General features: G+C 45.9%; 1 protein-coding gene across 4 annotated transcripts in view; it reads left to right on the top strand.

Moving 5' to 3' along the window:
• SMG7 (SMG7 nonsense mediated mRNA decay factor) overlaps window positions 1–14,581 on the top strand; it is an 84,274-nt gene extending 69,693 nt beyond the window's left edge. For 3 of the 4 annotated variants that reach the window (XM_075936779.2, XM_075936780.2, XM_075936781.2), the window contains 8 exons: window positions 917–1,296; window positions 2,143–2,511; window positions 4,238–4,387; window positions 8,643–8,723; window positions 9,315–9,474; window positions 11,078–11,248; window positions 11,353–11,501; window positions 12,471–14,581. In XM_075936779.2, the coding sequence (XP_075792894.1) occupies window positions 917–1,296; window positions 2,143–2,511; window positions 4,238–4,387; window positions 8,643–8,723; window positions 9,315–9,474; window positions 11,078–11,248; window positions 11,353–11,501; window positions 12,471–12,584 (1,574 nt within the window). In that variant the 3' untranslated portion in view covers window positions 12,585–14,581. The remainder of the gene's footprint in view (window positions 1–916; window positions 1,297–2,142; window positions 2,512–4,237; window positions 4,388–8,642; window positions 8,724–9,314; window positions 9,475–11,077; window positions 11,249–11,352; window positions 11,502–12,470) is intronic. The other variant, XM_075936782.2, reaches the window with a different exon arrangement.

The raw sequence follows: 14,581 nt of genomic DNA, 5'->3' as shown, positions 1-14,581 counted from the left end.
GAATAGATGCAACTTGCATTGGGGAAAGGCAAAAGCGCTGTGGGAAACACGGGGTCAACGGGAAACTCACAGTCTGCCACTAGCCCCGTGCCCCCTGTGGTGTTTCAAAGTGGCAGCGCTGCATGGATCCTGGGGGCAGCTGGGAAGTCCTCAGCTGACCCTGGGCTCCATGTGGCACTGCTGCTTTGAAGGCGCCCACCTCTTCTTCTCCCCTTCCCTCTCCTCTTCCTTTTTCTGATAGAGGCAGCAAGGGAGGCGGATAGTCGACTAGTCGTTCACATCCCTAGTGTGCACATGAGTGCTTATGCCAGCATCAGGCGGGTAGTTTATTCACCCTCCCGAGTAACATGAATCACGTCACAGTAAACTGGTGTGTAAACATAGCCTTAGTCTTGCTGAGAAAATGACTTGGTTCTGTTCCCACTCAGCTGTTTGGATAAATTAAGTCAGTGACTGGAGATTACCTGGGCATGGGGTGCAGCTTGAAATGCTGCCATTCCTTCCACCAGCATTGCAGTGATTCAGTGTTGGACAGAATGTGGGATGGGGGAGTTCCCTGAGAAGAGCAGATCAAAAATTTCAGGGTGGCAAAGGAAAGAAAAATGGAGAAAACTTAAAGTAGAGTAATTTTGAGTGGAGAAATTTCAGGAGTGTCTCCACTTGACCATAACTAGTAACTAGAAGGGTAACTAACAATTCAGAAATAGACTTTCCCTATAAAATTATCAAACCCCTTCCCTTGATTTTTGAAAATGTGCAGATATCAGTTGGGAGGAAGTACGAAGTCTCATCAGTGTGGAATTACAGCTCTTGTTTACAGTCTTCATGGCTGAAACACAGAAAATGGAACCATCATGCATATCCTACATTGCTTAAAGTGTACAACTCCATAATGGCTAACGTGTTTGTTTTCTAGGGTTTCCACCTCCAGCATACGTTATACCTCCTCCTGTGGCTTTCTCCATGAGCTCGGGGTACACCTTCCCAGGTGGGGTTTCTGTTCCGGGAACCTTTCTTCAGCCTACGGCTCACTCCTCTGCAGGAAACCAAGTGCAAGGTGGGAAACAGTCCCACATTCCTTACAGCCAGCAGCGGCCCTCTGGACCAGGGCCAATGAACCAGGGACCTCAGACAGCACCACCTTCCCAGCAACCCCTTTCATCCTTACAAGCTCAGGCAACAGCACAGTCAGCAAGCCAGTTACAGGTCCAAGCTCTGGCCCAGCAACAACAGTCCCCTACAAAAGCTGTGCAGGGCTTGGGGAAGAGCCCACCCCACCACTCTGGATTCCAACAGGTAAACCTAAAACATAAGAACTAAAGAATTCTTCAAACATCCATGGAAGGGCATAAATCCCACTGATGTCAATAGGACTTGTGCGCCATAGTCACTTAGAGCCTTTGGAAATTCCTGCCTTTTGGCATCTAAATATGGATTTAGGGCTATGGACTATAAGTTCCTATTTTTGAAAATTTTGGCCAGTGTAGCATGGCCAAAGTGTACAGGAGTGTATGACTTGGTGCAATGATGGCTCTCTAATTTAAACTAGCTATTGAGGTCTGAAGTGTTTCCTGTGACAGATGATGTATTCTGCATGTGTGCAGATGGCTACAGGGTCATCTTACTGACTAGATGTTTTTGCTTTAGGTTTTTCTAGCTAGCGGGATGGTTTCCTGTGTGAATAAGGAGGGTGGCTCTGGATCTTTCCTCATAACTATTCCCTCATATCCTTCTTAGTTAAATACATCACAACATGTGGTTCTTTGCCGTCCATCAGTTATACCTTCAGCACCTGAGATCTCCTTTTGAATACTACTCTCTCTGATACCTGTAACGGAGAGAGATTCCCCCAGTTACCTGGGTTGGATGTCTGTGAAGTCTGCAAACTGAACGGTTGATCTTTCTCAGGTGTTGCCTCAGAGCTTGAGTAGGAAGCATGAAGTGAATGCTCACTGCGGTTCTGAACTTTGGTGAATGAAACCTGAGAGAAACATGCTTTGGGATTTAGAATAGAGTCTGTAATCAGCCGGTTGGTGTGCGCACCAGGAATGAAAGTCTAACATAAAGGTTAACCAAACTAACTGTTCTAGTCAGTCGCCCATTGTATAGGCCTTGTGGTGAAAGTGTGCCTCTCTCTCTTAGTATCCACAGGCAGACTCATCAAAGCAGCTCTGGAATCCTCCTCAAGTGCAAGGCCCACTGGGAAAGATGATGCCTGTGAAGCAGCCCTATTATCTTCAGGCCCAGGACCCCCTAAAACTGTTTGAACAGTCATTACAGCCTCCTGTAATGCAGCAGCAGCCGCTGGAGAAAAAAATGAAGCCTTTCCCCATGGAGCCATATAACCATAACCCCTCAGAAGTCAAGATGCCAGAATTTTACTGGGACTCCTCCTATGGCATGGCTGATAGAGTAGTGATGGCACAACAGGCGAACATGGATCGCAGGGGGAAACGACCGCAAGGAGTCTTCCGCCCAGAGCAGGACACTGTGCCCAGGATGGCTTTTGAGGTAAACATACTATTCTCTTAAGTGGTGATTATCATCAGCAAGATTCTGATGTCCCTAAATGGGAAACTCTAATTTCTGGCCTGTTTTTTGCCCACCCCCCCAATAGGGGTATTGGGATATTGTACTGCCTTCTGGAGTTTGGTTCACTTGACTCTAGCCACCAGTACTGGATCTGCCACCAACTTGGTCTAATTTATATGGGAACATAGTCTTGGAGAAACGGTTGGTTCAGGGTGCTGTCAGTTGCACTCACTGTAGAAGTGATATTTACCTCTGCACTGAATCCAGAATTGCTGCTTGATAGAAAATTGAAATTTCATGCCATTTTCTGATTTTTGGGACAGGCTCCCTGCCCTCCCGGAAGAAACCTGGTTAGTGATTGACCATGTTGAGATCCTTTGTCTAGGAGCAGAGAGCAAACCTATTCAAACAATTGCAATGTAATTACTGCCTTCTAAACAAGCTGCTAACCTGTGTTTGATATCTTATTTGCCTTGACTCTCCAACACATCCAACCTAAGCTGAGAATTAAAAAAAAAAAAAAAAAAAGTCTCCTGCCTCAGTTTCCTTTTAAACTACACCAAACAGGGTGAGCTGCTTGCCTGGTCTTTTGCCAAACTCCTCCTTTGTGTCTGCTCAGCCAGTGGTGCCTCATGCTGCTGTTACAAATATTGTGGTTGATTTCTGGTCTCGTAGCCCTCCTGAAGAGAAGTGTGGAGTGCAAATGCTTTTTCAATATGGGTTAGAAGGAAACTGAGGCAGAAAGATGGCTTCCATTTTTAACCTGAGAGTCAGGCATACTTGTGTGAGTTGTACTGAGGATTAAGGGGTCAGTTCAGTTCCTTGAGGGAGAAAAGTTAGTGACCAGAAATGGCCTTGTGCCGTAGTGTCAGGTTATGTTTTTAGATAGAACTGGGCCAGAGTCCTGATCTCCTCACCCCCATCCATGGATCTCATCCATGCTGCAATTTTTGATTTGGCTTCTTGATGCATGAGCAGAAACTGTGCCACACAACCCACCTGTGGCTGATTTAGTGATTACACACACAGAAAGTGAGATGACAAATTTTGTCCACTCCCCCTTTCCCAGGTAGGGAAACCTCCTTTTGCCCAGTGGTGCATTCACTTGTGGACCATAAGAGTTAAGGGCCATTAGAGGTGGAAATGTTTTTCGAATGAAAACTGAATTTTGCCATTTAAAAAAAAAAATCAGAAAAGTGATTTGCTTACAATTAAATAAACAAAACCCCGCAGGCTGATTATAGGGGGAAAATGGTGATTTTTCTTGTCAGAAAACCAGACTTCAGATTTCCTTGCCTTACAAAATGTGGAATTAGTCTGTAGGCTGCTAATGTTACAAGGTGCATATTCTCCAAGTTAGTTATCGGTCTTTGAAAACTTCAACTTGATGGAAAGCTGCATCATTCTGCTAAATATGCACAAGGACAAGATACTAGTTTTGTTATCAGATTAGCATTCTCTTTCCATCCTTTCTTCCTTGTTTCTCTCCTTACGTGTGGTGTTCTTTTATGGTCTTGTGCTGCTTTTGCATGCTGCCTTTTTGACTGCTTTATAATATTCCTCACCCAGACACTATTCTGTCTTGCCTTATTTATGCTTGTTATGGTCTCTCTCCGCTTTCTGTGGCTTCCCTTCTCACTCCTACTCTTGCTTTTTTCTTTTCCCTTCCTTTGCTGCACCTGACTGTGCTCCTTTCTGTCACTAGGACTCCAAGAGCTCCCCTCTGCTTCCTCCGGACCTGTTAAAGAGTCTGGCTGCCTTGGAGGAGGAGGAAGAGCTGATTTTCTCTAATCCTCCTGATCTTTACCCAGCTCTGCTGGGGCCTCTCGCCTCTCTTCCTGGACGAAGCCTCTTTGTATGTATTTGACTTAATTCTGCTGCTTCTCACTCTAATTCTGGCATCTTTTTTCTGTGGAGTTGTAAGATGTGTGAAATTTTGTTTTCCTTACTGAGTTAGTCTCTGCATGGGAGTTTAAACAAGCTGATGGCACATTATAAATTTCTTCTCCAGTTATCCTGGGCTAAAGAATAGAATAGCTATTGATCCAGTTCTTGGGCTCTTGGCTTATTCAGAATTCAAAAGAATTGCTTTGTTGAAAAGTGTTAAGTCCACAAGCAAAACATTGATGCAGCATCTATAAAACCATGCCTTTTACATTGGAATGGGCTTGGTTATTCATGAGGTTCTATTTTATCCATATGTAAAATCATTTTTTCATCGCTTCTATATGTTGTTTAATATGAGAAAATTAATCCCGTAAACTGCAAAAGGATCACAGAAGGAAGAAACTATCTTTTTGAAAAGATTTGGAAGTAGATAGTTAACTTTCAATCGTGTAGATGATAATAAGGCTTGGCAGTGTGGGCAATCTTGCATGTTACGTTTTAATAGCATTTGAGTGCCGCGTTAATTGACATTGACCGGGAGAACCATTGAAAACTGCTGAATGTTGTGAATTAGTAACAGAATATCAATTAAAAAGCAGCATTTCATACTTTAATTATGGCGATTATAGTCTAAAGTAACAATTGACTAGTCAAATGCCCTGTAGAATATCTTATAATGAAAATGAAGTCTTAGCAATACTTAGATTTATAAAATGAAGAGGAACTACTAAGTACATTGGGGTCCTCTGATTCGTACACAACATATAATAAATGAGACACAAAGTCTTCACAATTCTGAACAGCCAGCAGCACAAATAAAAAAACAAGTCCCTCCCTTTTTTACAAGTCCCTTTTAAAAAACCAGTCTCTCCCTTCCTACTATTCAAACAAATCTTTTCTGAGAGGTGGAGAGCTGCCAACTTTGTTCTTGTGCTGGTTGAATGGTTTGGCCTTTTTCTGAATATTTAAACATTTTCCAAGCATCAAGTTTTCACCCTGGCAAAACACAGTAAGGCAGCATCTGCTCACTGGGGGCATGTCTACACAGCAGGGCAAAAGGCGAATTAAGATATGCAACTTGAGTTATGTCAATTGCATAGCTGAAGTTGAAATAGCTTAATTCGGCTTTTGGCGCTGTCTACACAGCAGGAAGTTGAAAGAAGAACACTCTTCCCTTACTCCCCGTGAAATGAGGGTTACAGGAGTCAGAGTAAAGTCCTCCAGATCAACGTTATTTCAAAATTCAGTAATTCCTCATTTAACACGATAGATATATGTCAGAAAATGATCGTGCTAAGCAAAAATGTGTTATGCGGGGTCAATTTTCCCATTGAAAATAATGGAAAAGGTGGGGGTTGCATTTCAAGTGCACGTGCACTCGTGGCTCCAGCCTGCACTTGCTAGCAGTCGGCCACTGAGCACAGGCAGCTGCCTGGGGACCGGGACGTAAGGTTGGGGGAGAAAGGGCACTGTGTTACAGCAGGGAGGGGAGGTGTTTGGCTCTGGGGAAGGGAGGGGAGGAGAGAGAAGGGGGATTGGGCTGGGAGTATTCCCCTGTGACAGGTCTGCCGCGACCCATATTGCGTCCGGTGGGGGGGGGGGGGGGGGTTGGCAGGGAATGGTGTGGCAAGAGGCGAACCCTCCACCGCTTTGCAGGGAGGCAGGGAAAGCCCTGTGCAGCCGCCAGTGACAGGCCAGCTGGGGAAACCGTGTTATTTCGGGGACGGTCGTGTTATTCAAAAAATGTTCCCTTAAAAAAAAAAAATCGTGCTGTCGCAAAAACGTGTTAAGCGGGCACGTGTTAAACGCGTAATTACTGTAACGGCTGCTGTGTAGACACGCATTTTGTTATTTTTAAATAACGTCAGTTATTCCAAAATAACACTGCTGTGTAGGCATGCCCTAAGAAACTGGGAGGGGAATTCCTAGTAAACTGACAGAATCAGGCATAGAGGCCTAAATTCTGGGGAAGGACTACAAAGCAAGTTTCAGTGTAATCCAAAGGATTTTATTTTAAGTATAACCAAAAATATGGTGCACTACCATATTGAAATGGTAGGATGTTAACAGGTATTAGCGATGCTGCAGTTTTAATTTTAATTTTGCGTCACACAATGCATTTGTGACTTATGTATGCTGAACTCTGACACTCGCTGCCCATCAGCACATCATTTTTTATATTATGTGGCGAAATCCAGCTTCCTGAAAACAGATTCACATTTACCCACTGTTCCAAAGGGGCACATCTTGCAAAAAAGTCTTGTGCTGGTTTTGAGGTGCATTATTGCTAACCGCGCAGTGCTAGCAGAGCAGAAGAGTAAGAAACTAGTGGGGACTCAGTGGAAGGGTATAAAGGTAAAGCTGACGAGGTCCTCTGCTGGCTGCCATCTGTGGAGGGTGATTGCTGGAATTGTACTGGCTCTCCTTGTTTCTAGCTGCTTAACTGCTTTGTAATAAGATTAAATATGTAGAGTAAAATACAGAAAATAACACAAGTAATCCCTGTAGTTCCCAGAGGGGTGTTACATGATTACATGTGGGAGGGGGATTGGTCCAGATAATTGGCGTATAGGGGGGGAGTGCTCTCTAAATGGTACCACACCTATAAAGTTTTGGGAACCCGTGCCTTCATCATAATTGGTCAGTTCTGCCTCCTTACCCCCATATGATGAGGACACTTGACCTTAAAGGCATGGGTAGCAGGTTTCAAATAATAAAAGAAAGTTCTTCTTCACACAGCGCGTAGTGAAGCTGTGGAACTCCTTGCCAGAGGAGGCTATGAAGGCTAGGACTATAACAGAGTTTAAAGAGAAGCTAGATAATTTCGTAGAGATTAGGTCCATAAAAGGCTTAGCCAGGGGATAGAAATGGTGTCCCTGGCCTCTGTCTGTCAGAGGCTGGAGAAGGATGACAGGAGACAAATCACTTGATCATTGTCTTCGGTCCACCCCCTCTGGGGCACCTGGTGCTGGCCACTGTCGGCAGACAGGATACTGGGCTAGATGGACCTTTGATCTGACCCAGTACGGCCGTTCTTAAGTTCTTATGTATTTTAAAAACAATTTTAAAAAAGCACACCCCACATAGCCACGCTTGGTGTTTCAGGAAGGAGAGTTGTATATGTTTAAGAGTGTAATAACAGTGTTATAACTAATATATTTGGCATAGCTGCAAATAAAGATAATAAAATATCATGTCAGGAGGCAACCTGATTATTTGAATTAATCTGCAAAAAACTCTCCCATTCTTGCTTCCCTAGTGTATCACATTCCAGGTTGGATGTCCCTGGTCCAGCACCAGGGACATTGGGACCTGACTGGTCCAAACAAGACAATTTGCCAGACCAGGGGAGGTGACCCCTGCCACCTGTCTGAGCCAGCTGGCCTCCTGCCTCTGGCCCCCTCTACTCCCTCCCCAGCCAGGCTGTCTGTCATTCTGCTGCTGCCATGCCCCCTGGGTTGCCATGAGCAGCCGGGGTTCTCTGGGCCCTGGCGCTGGCCTCACGCTGCTGCAGACGGCCAGATTTCCCCAGCTCTGTGCTGCCGTGGACAGCTGGGATTCTCCAGCCCCTGGCTCAGCACTGCTGAGAGTGACCAGGCTTCTTCAACTCTGCAGTGCACAGGTGGCTAAGATTCCCCGGCCCTGCACTGCCGCATGCTGCTGGGCCTCTCTGGCCCCCAGCCCCAGGCTGTCGTGGGTGGATGGGGCTCTCCAGCTCCCATCTTCACGCTGCTGTGAGCAGCCAAGGTTCTCCAACCCCACACTGTCGCAGGCTGCTGGGGTTCTGCAGCCCCAGTGCTGGCCCCAGCACTACTGTGGGGCTCCTCCAGCCCCGCTGCCCCCAGCCCTGGCTAGGCTGCTGGCCCTCCTGCCATTAGGCTCTTGGGCCCTTTGGTCCAGGAGCAACCGTGATTCGGATGTTGCCGGATCAGAGTGCCGGATTTTAGAGGTGCGACCTATACCAATAAGAACCCAGCTAATGGTGCAGAGATTGCCTTCCTCTGCAGTATCCGTTACCGACAGAGGTCAAAAGCAGGATACCAGACTTGATAAACCAATGGCCTTAATTCAGCAAGACAAATTATAAAACGTGTTTGGTTGAGATTACACCGGCAACACTGCCAAGTTTGAGAAGAAAACAACTTGTGCTTAGTAATGTGCCTTCTCTCATTCGCTACAATAACCCTCTAATGACACTTTTTTTCCCTTTTTGATCTCTGAAGAAGTCCCTACTGGAAAAACCATCAGAGCTGATGTCTCAGTCATCTTCTTTCCTGTCCCTCACTGGCTTCTCCCTAAATCAGGTATGTAAACACCAAGAACTCTTAACTCTTCGGTATTGGAAACTTCCATCAGCTCTGGTCATGTGATAGAATCAGGGTGGTTCCACTAGTTGCAAAAATATATATAAGCTGCAAAGGAATTCCCAGCTGTAAAGTTATTCCTTAGAAGTAGAATTTTTCTGGCTTTTCCATTCTGATCTATTAGATATTCTGTCTAGCCCCCTTGTCTCATTTGTTTGTTCCTCCTTTATCACCCCATTCTACAGACTTAACAGTCAAAACTCCTGTTGACTTTAAGGGGAGTCTTGCTCTTCGAGTGTGTGTCTGTCCCAATTTTCATCCTCTGTTGCTGGCATGTTTCCCAGATAAGGCCTGTGAGCACAGTCCATTGTCCAGTTACAGATCTTGTTAGGATTTTGTGGTACAGCTGGAAACATGATTCAGGAAGTGATAGGTATTTATGTAAGTAAAATGATTATAAAGGGGTTGTGGGAGGGAGGAATAAAAACAGAATTCATGAAGCGTATTTACCCACAACACAAATTCTTTCCACAGCCTTAATGTTTCACATAAGTCTGGTACTCGGATTAAACTCTCTATTTAATATTGCAGGAAAGATATCCAAATAGCAGCATGTTCAATGAGGTATATGGGAAAAACCTTAATACCAGCACAAAAGCAGAAGTCACTCCCTCAATGGCCCATCAGGAGACATCACTATATTCTCTCTTTGAAGGGACACCCTGGTCTCCATCCCTTCCAGCAAGCTCAGGTAATAATCTTGATATGGATTCTTTCCTCCACTGTACTTCAGAAGTGATTTCTGTAGCTGTTGAGATGTATTATTTGCTACATGTGACCTGCAAACCAAAAAAAACCCCAGTTTCCTTCTTCATGATATATAAAGGTCTGAAAGTCTTTTTCCAAGTCTTTTCCTGCTTGCTGACTTCAGAAACATGGTGTCTTATGAACGGTGTTTTTGATGTGCCACAGAATTACAGGGTTCTGACATCATGAGAGAGACACCCTGAGCAACTGAGCGGAGTGAGAAATTGTAGCCCATTTTATGTTACGTTTAACCAGTTAACCCATTAAACAGGATTTTTACATCCCTAGTGGTGTGCTGCATTAATACAACACAAAGAGGCAACAAATACCGGTCACTTTTTAAAGACCGTAAAATATTAATCCAGTTATAGTAGAAAGGGGACGTAAATCAAGAGGCATAGGCAAGGGAAGCAAAAATACTGTTTTCAGAAGATGGCAGCTAGTCAAAAGATGCAAATTCTCTCTCTTCCAAACGGCAGCCGTTGCAGAAGAGGTTAGCTTGTGCGGTGGAACAGAGTGGAGTGTGCTAGATGAGTGGTGAGGGTAGAAGGTTTTTCTCACTTTAAAAATATGCAATTGCAGAATGGTCTCTATTTCACTAAAATGTCTGGCCCTGCATTCTGCTTTGTCACCTCACCTATACATTGAGGAGCACTCCTTTCAACGTGCTGATCTCTTGCTACTCTGTGTTAAAGGGCTGTCCTCATGGGCAGTCACTGAAGGTAGAGTTGGGGGAGGCAAGCCCTCACCCCTGCCCCCCATTGGAGGCAACTTTTAACCAAGCTGCCTTCCCACCCCCACCACAGGGAGGCGGGATAGTGTGCTCTGGCCAGCCTGGGGGGCGGGGGGCAGGGGGGGGGGGGAATGCACCTTCCTGATAGTTTGGGAAGGCTATGCCTTCCCCTGCCTATTATACGGGACACCTATGGCTCTCCTCTGTGCTTAGACAACATTCTCTCCTGTACCAGGTAGATCTGCTAATACTCCGTAAGTCCTCAACAACTTTTGCTTGGTATTCAGTACAAGTCTGAATTTTTCAGACCACTGCAGATTTCTGTAAAAGTCAGACATTCTGAATTTGATGCTTCATCATTTAATGCCAGACTGTTTGCAAAGTGATTGAGACAATGGATAAAGAAAATCATTTTTGTGTAGAACAATGGCTTTGGTCAAACTACAAAATAGGCACATTTCGGAGTGGGAACAGGAGCTCAACACTGAGAACTGCAACCAAAACAGATTTGAAATAAATTTGGAGACCTCAGTTCCGCTGACTAGAAATCAGATCTTGCTAGGAGAGTTCCAGTGTTCTCAAGTAAGCACTCAGATGTTTTGTTCCGTTAGCTATTACGCTAAAAGCATTCAATTACAGTGATGTGGCGCACTCACATTAAAATGGTCCGATTTCAAAATCCTGAAGTGAATATAATAATAGGAAATAAGCTGACCATGACTCAGAGAAGAGCCTTGTGACTGCAGACATTGCAGCAGTTTGACATTCTCAGATGTGCTAACTTCAACTGTCTTGTTTTGATATTGTTCCACAGATCATTCAACACCAGCCAGCCAGTCTCCTCACTCCTCCAACCCAAGCAGTTTGCCAAGCTCTCCTCCAACTCATAACCACAATTCTGTTCCATTCTCCAACTTTGGACCTATTGGAACTCCAGACAACAGGGACAGGAGGATTGCAGACCGTTGGAAAACAGATAAACCAGGTGAGGGCAAGGTTCCAGTCCTGGGGCAAACACGCTGCAAGAGAGTCGGATGCTTTGCAATGCCTTTTGGTGACATACTTTTAACCAGCCTCTGTTTGCTTTAGCAATGGGAGGATTTGGGCTGGACTATCTTCCAGCAACATCCTCCTCCTCCGAGAGCAGCTGGCACCAGACCAGCACTCCTAGCGGCACCTGGGCAGCCCATGGCCCCTTGATGGAGGATTCCTCTGCTGTGCTCATGGAAAGCCTGAAGGTACATTGAACTTAGAATCCTAGAACTGCAAGGGACCTCGAGAGGTCATTGAGTTCAGTCCCCTTCCCTCACGGCAGGACCAAGCACCGAAGAGGAGAAAATAGGTTTGAGTGTTGTGTGTAATTCTCCTGTTTCCTAAATGCGGGGGCAGAGCGAGGTGATGAAATTCATTACAAGGTGTGTGTCAAGCATTTCAAGCACTGCACTGTTAATGTGGTACTTGCCTACTCACGAAATGGTGCAGCTGCAGCTAGACTTCCATAGCGCTTCAGTATAGATGCTACCTGTGCTGATAGGAGGGTTCTCCTGTTGGAATAGGTATTGCATCTCCCTGAGATGCAGCAGCTAGGATGATGGAAGAATTGTTCCATTAGCCTAGTACTGTCTACACTGAGGTTAGGTTTGCTTAACTGTGGTGTTCAGAGGATGTGGATTTTTCCCACCCTGGAGCAATGTAGATGGGTTGACCTAACTTTTTAACATGGACCAGGCCTTAGTCCTATGAGCGGAAGATTTCTTGCATGTCCAGTGCTGGAAGACATCATTGTGTACTTTTTCAGTTGGCTCACACCGTAGAAATCCCTTCCCTCACTTTGAAATATAATGGAAGAGGAATAGACTGGCTGAACTAGAAGAAACCCCAATGTTAGGTCTGATTTACCATATCTGTGTCTTAAAAGAAGTGTGTGCTGCATTTCCCTTACTGATTAGTCTGGGCTGAGTCAATGGGAGTTTGTGTTCACGGTGACTTGTTCTATGGGCGTCAAAGAAGAAAGGAGAAAAGTTAAGAGGAAGGGTCTTTTTAGTACCTAATCTGTGATCCGGCCACTTACAAAAGCATTAATCCCTGTGAAGAGCATGGTACAAATACTGAGGGGGAGAGGCAGGAGGAAAGGGTAGGAATGCAGATGAGAAGGGGCCCCTTTCGAGCAGGCACTGATGCTGACCGTTCTCTTTTTATTGTTTTAGTCCATCTGGTCCAGTTCCATGATGCATCCTGGACCGTCAGCCCTGGAGCAACTGTTAATGCAGCAGAAGCAGAAGCAACAACGCGGACAAGGCCCCATGAATCCACCACACTGAGAATGAGGTGGTAACCCTTGCAAAGAAAGGCTCCATAAACCATGGCATGCTGGGTCTGCAGGACTCGCCCACACAGTCCTGTGCAGGTGGCAGCCCTCTCTTCTGTTCCTTGCTGTCAGGAGGGCGTAAGTGCTCCACCAACCCGCTGAGTGTGCACGAAGTGTCTGCAGTGCAACAAGAAACATCAGGAACTCTCCCATCCCCCAGGCCCTCTGGAGGGAGAGAGGAACTGCTGTTGTCTCACTCAGTAACCTGATATCACCGCCTCTCACCTTCTCCATCGCGCATGTCCCCGCCACATGGGAAGTAAAAACTGAGAATGAAGGGCAGATGGGAGAAGCCAATGAGAACTTCTCAATCCTTTTCCTCTCTTTGGAGAGAGAAAATAGGAATCCATTAATGATTGCTTTGCTGACTGAGAATGTAGTTGAAATTATTCCTAAACATCCTTATTATTATTACTATCTCAGTAGTAAGATCACACTGAATTCTTCCATACACAACGTGCTTGTAGTCGGTGTGTAGCAAAGAAAGCCCCAGCCACTGCTCCGGTCAGAGGTTGGTGGTGGCAGGGTAGGGTCTATCTCCTGGGCTAGTGAAGGAGTTTCGTGAAGGAGAGTCTGGCACTTGACACCACTTCATCTTTCCCTCAAAGGCTCTGGCCAGCCCTTGTGTGGATTAGTCTCCGGCGTGAAATACCCTTTCTGTAGGTGTTCAAGCTGCAATTGGGGACGGAGTGGGCATTGCAGTGCTTTGCTGGGCAAGCAAGTAACTGCTACGGGGTTTTAAATTAATGTTTCTGATTCCTGTACATTTTACTGTAGCATAGTGACCAGCCTCACAAAGGGCAGGCTAGTGGGTGCATTCACAGCCTGGCTCCTCTTTGAAGGTAGAAGCTTTCAGTAGGGTTTTTTTTTTTTCTTTCTACCCCATCTTCCCCTCATTGCTGGATGCTAGTAGTTTTGTTCCCGATGTGCAGCATCTCACAAACAAGTGATGGGTCCAGCACGATGGGGTAAAGACAACAGTCAGCTGGGCAGTGTGGTGTGTGCACTGCCCCATAGGTATACGTCCGCTCCACAGACCCTCACGCAGCTGAGCTCCGAACCTCCACTTCCAGAGTGAAATTCCAGGCCTCAGAGAGATGTGTAACCCCCCCAGAAAAGGAGACATAGCGCCATTCGCTTCTGAAAAGGCGCAGAAAGGGAAATGCAGCATTTTATTTGCTATTTATTAGGGGGAAAGGAAGACTGGGAGTCTCCTAGACAAAAAGGACACCGGCGTTCTGTTCGTTTCCCAGGGAAGTTATGGAAACAAGCGAAATGCCCGTTTGTAATGCTAGCCAAAAGGGCGCGGTGTGTGAGGATTCAGAATCGCTGAGCTGGGAAACAGCTGCAGAGCAAAGCACGCATAGGAAGGAGCCTCAGTGACACTGGAGTCTGGGTAGCCTCAGTTAATACAAAAAGGGAAGATTAGAGCTTAATGCCCTTCCGCGGGTATGACTGGCTCCCCCATGCACTAGCAACGTGACTGTTCTCTGTTGCAATTCTAAGCTATTTCCTTTGAAAGGTTAAAGAGTGAAGCTCCCATCCTCGGGGTGGTGAATCTGAACCGCAACCTTCTGTGCTTCTCTCCGGCCCTCCCAGTTTGTGTGTTTTGAGCTGTGCCCCCAAGCAGCTGCAACATTCCAGTGCTTGAACTGTCACTGACTCTTGCACCCTAGACAAGCTAACCAGGTTCACCATCTCACGCCCAGCAGTGCCAGAGTCCCAGCCACCGAGTCCCATTTCTGCATGAGAATCTGGTGTTTGGAATGTTTTCTGAATCTTGGGCCGGGATTCTCCACCCCTCCCTCCACTGTCGGAGTTGCGTAGGGGTCGGGGATCCCCAACAGAAACTGGTTTGTGTTGTAAGCTTTTTTGTGTTTTTCGTCTGTCTGTGCAAGACCTGCAGCTGCTGAAATCAGCTTTGCCTTTAATTAAACCATGTTCTCTCCA

The sequence above is a fragment of the Pelodiscus sinensis genome, chromosome 9, assembly GCF_052426305.1.
Source record: "Pelodiscus sinensis isolate ZL-2025 chromosome 9, ASM5242630v1, whole genome shotgun sequence".
Classification (NCBI taxonomy): Eukaryota; Metazoa; Chordata; order Testudines; family Trionychidae; genus Pelodiscus; species Pelodiscus sinensis.
This window is presented reverse-complemented; position numbering and strand designations above follow the sequence as displayed.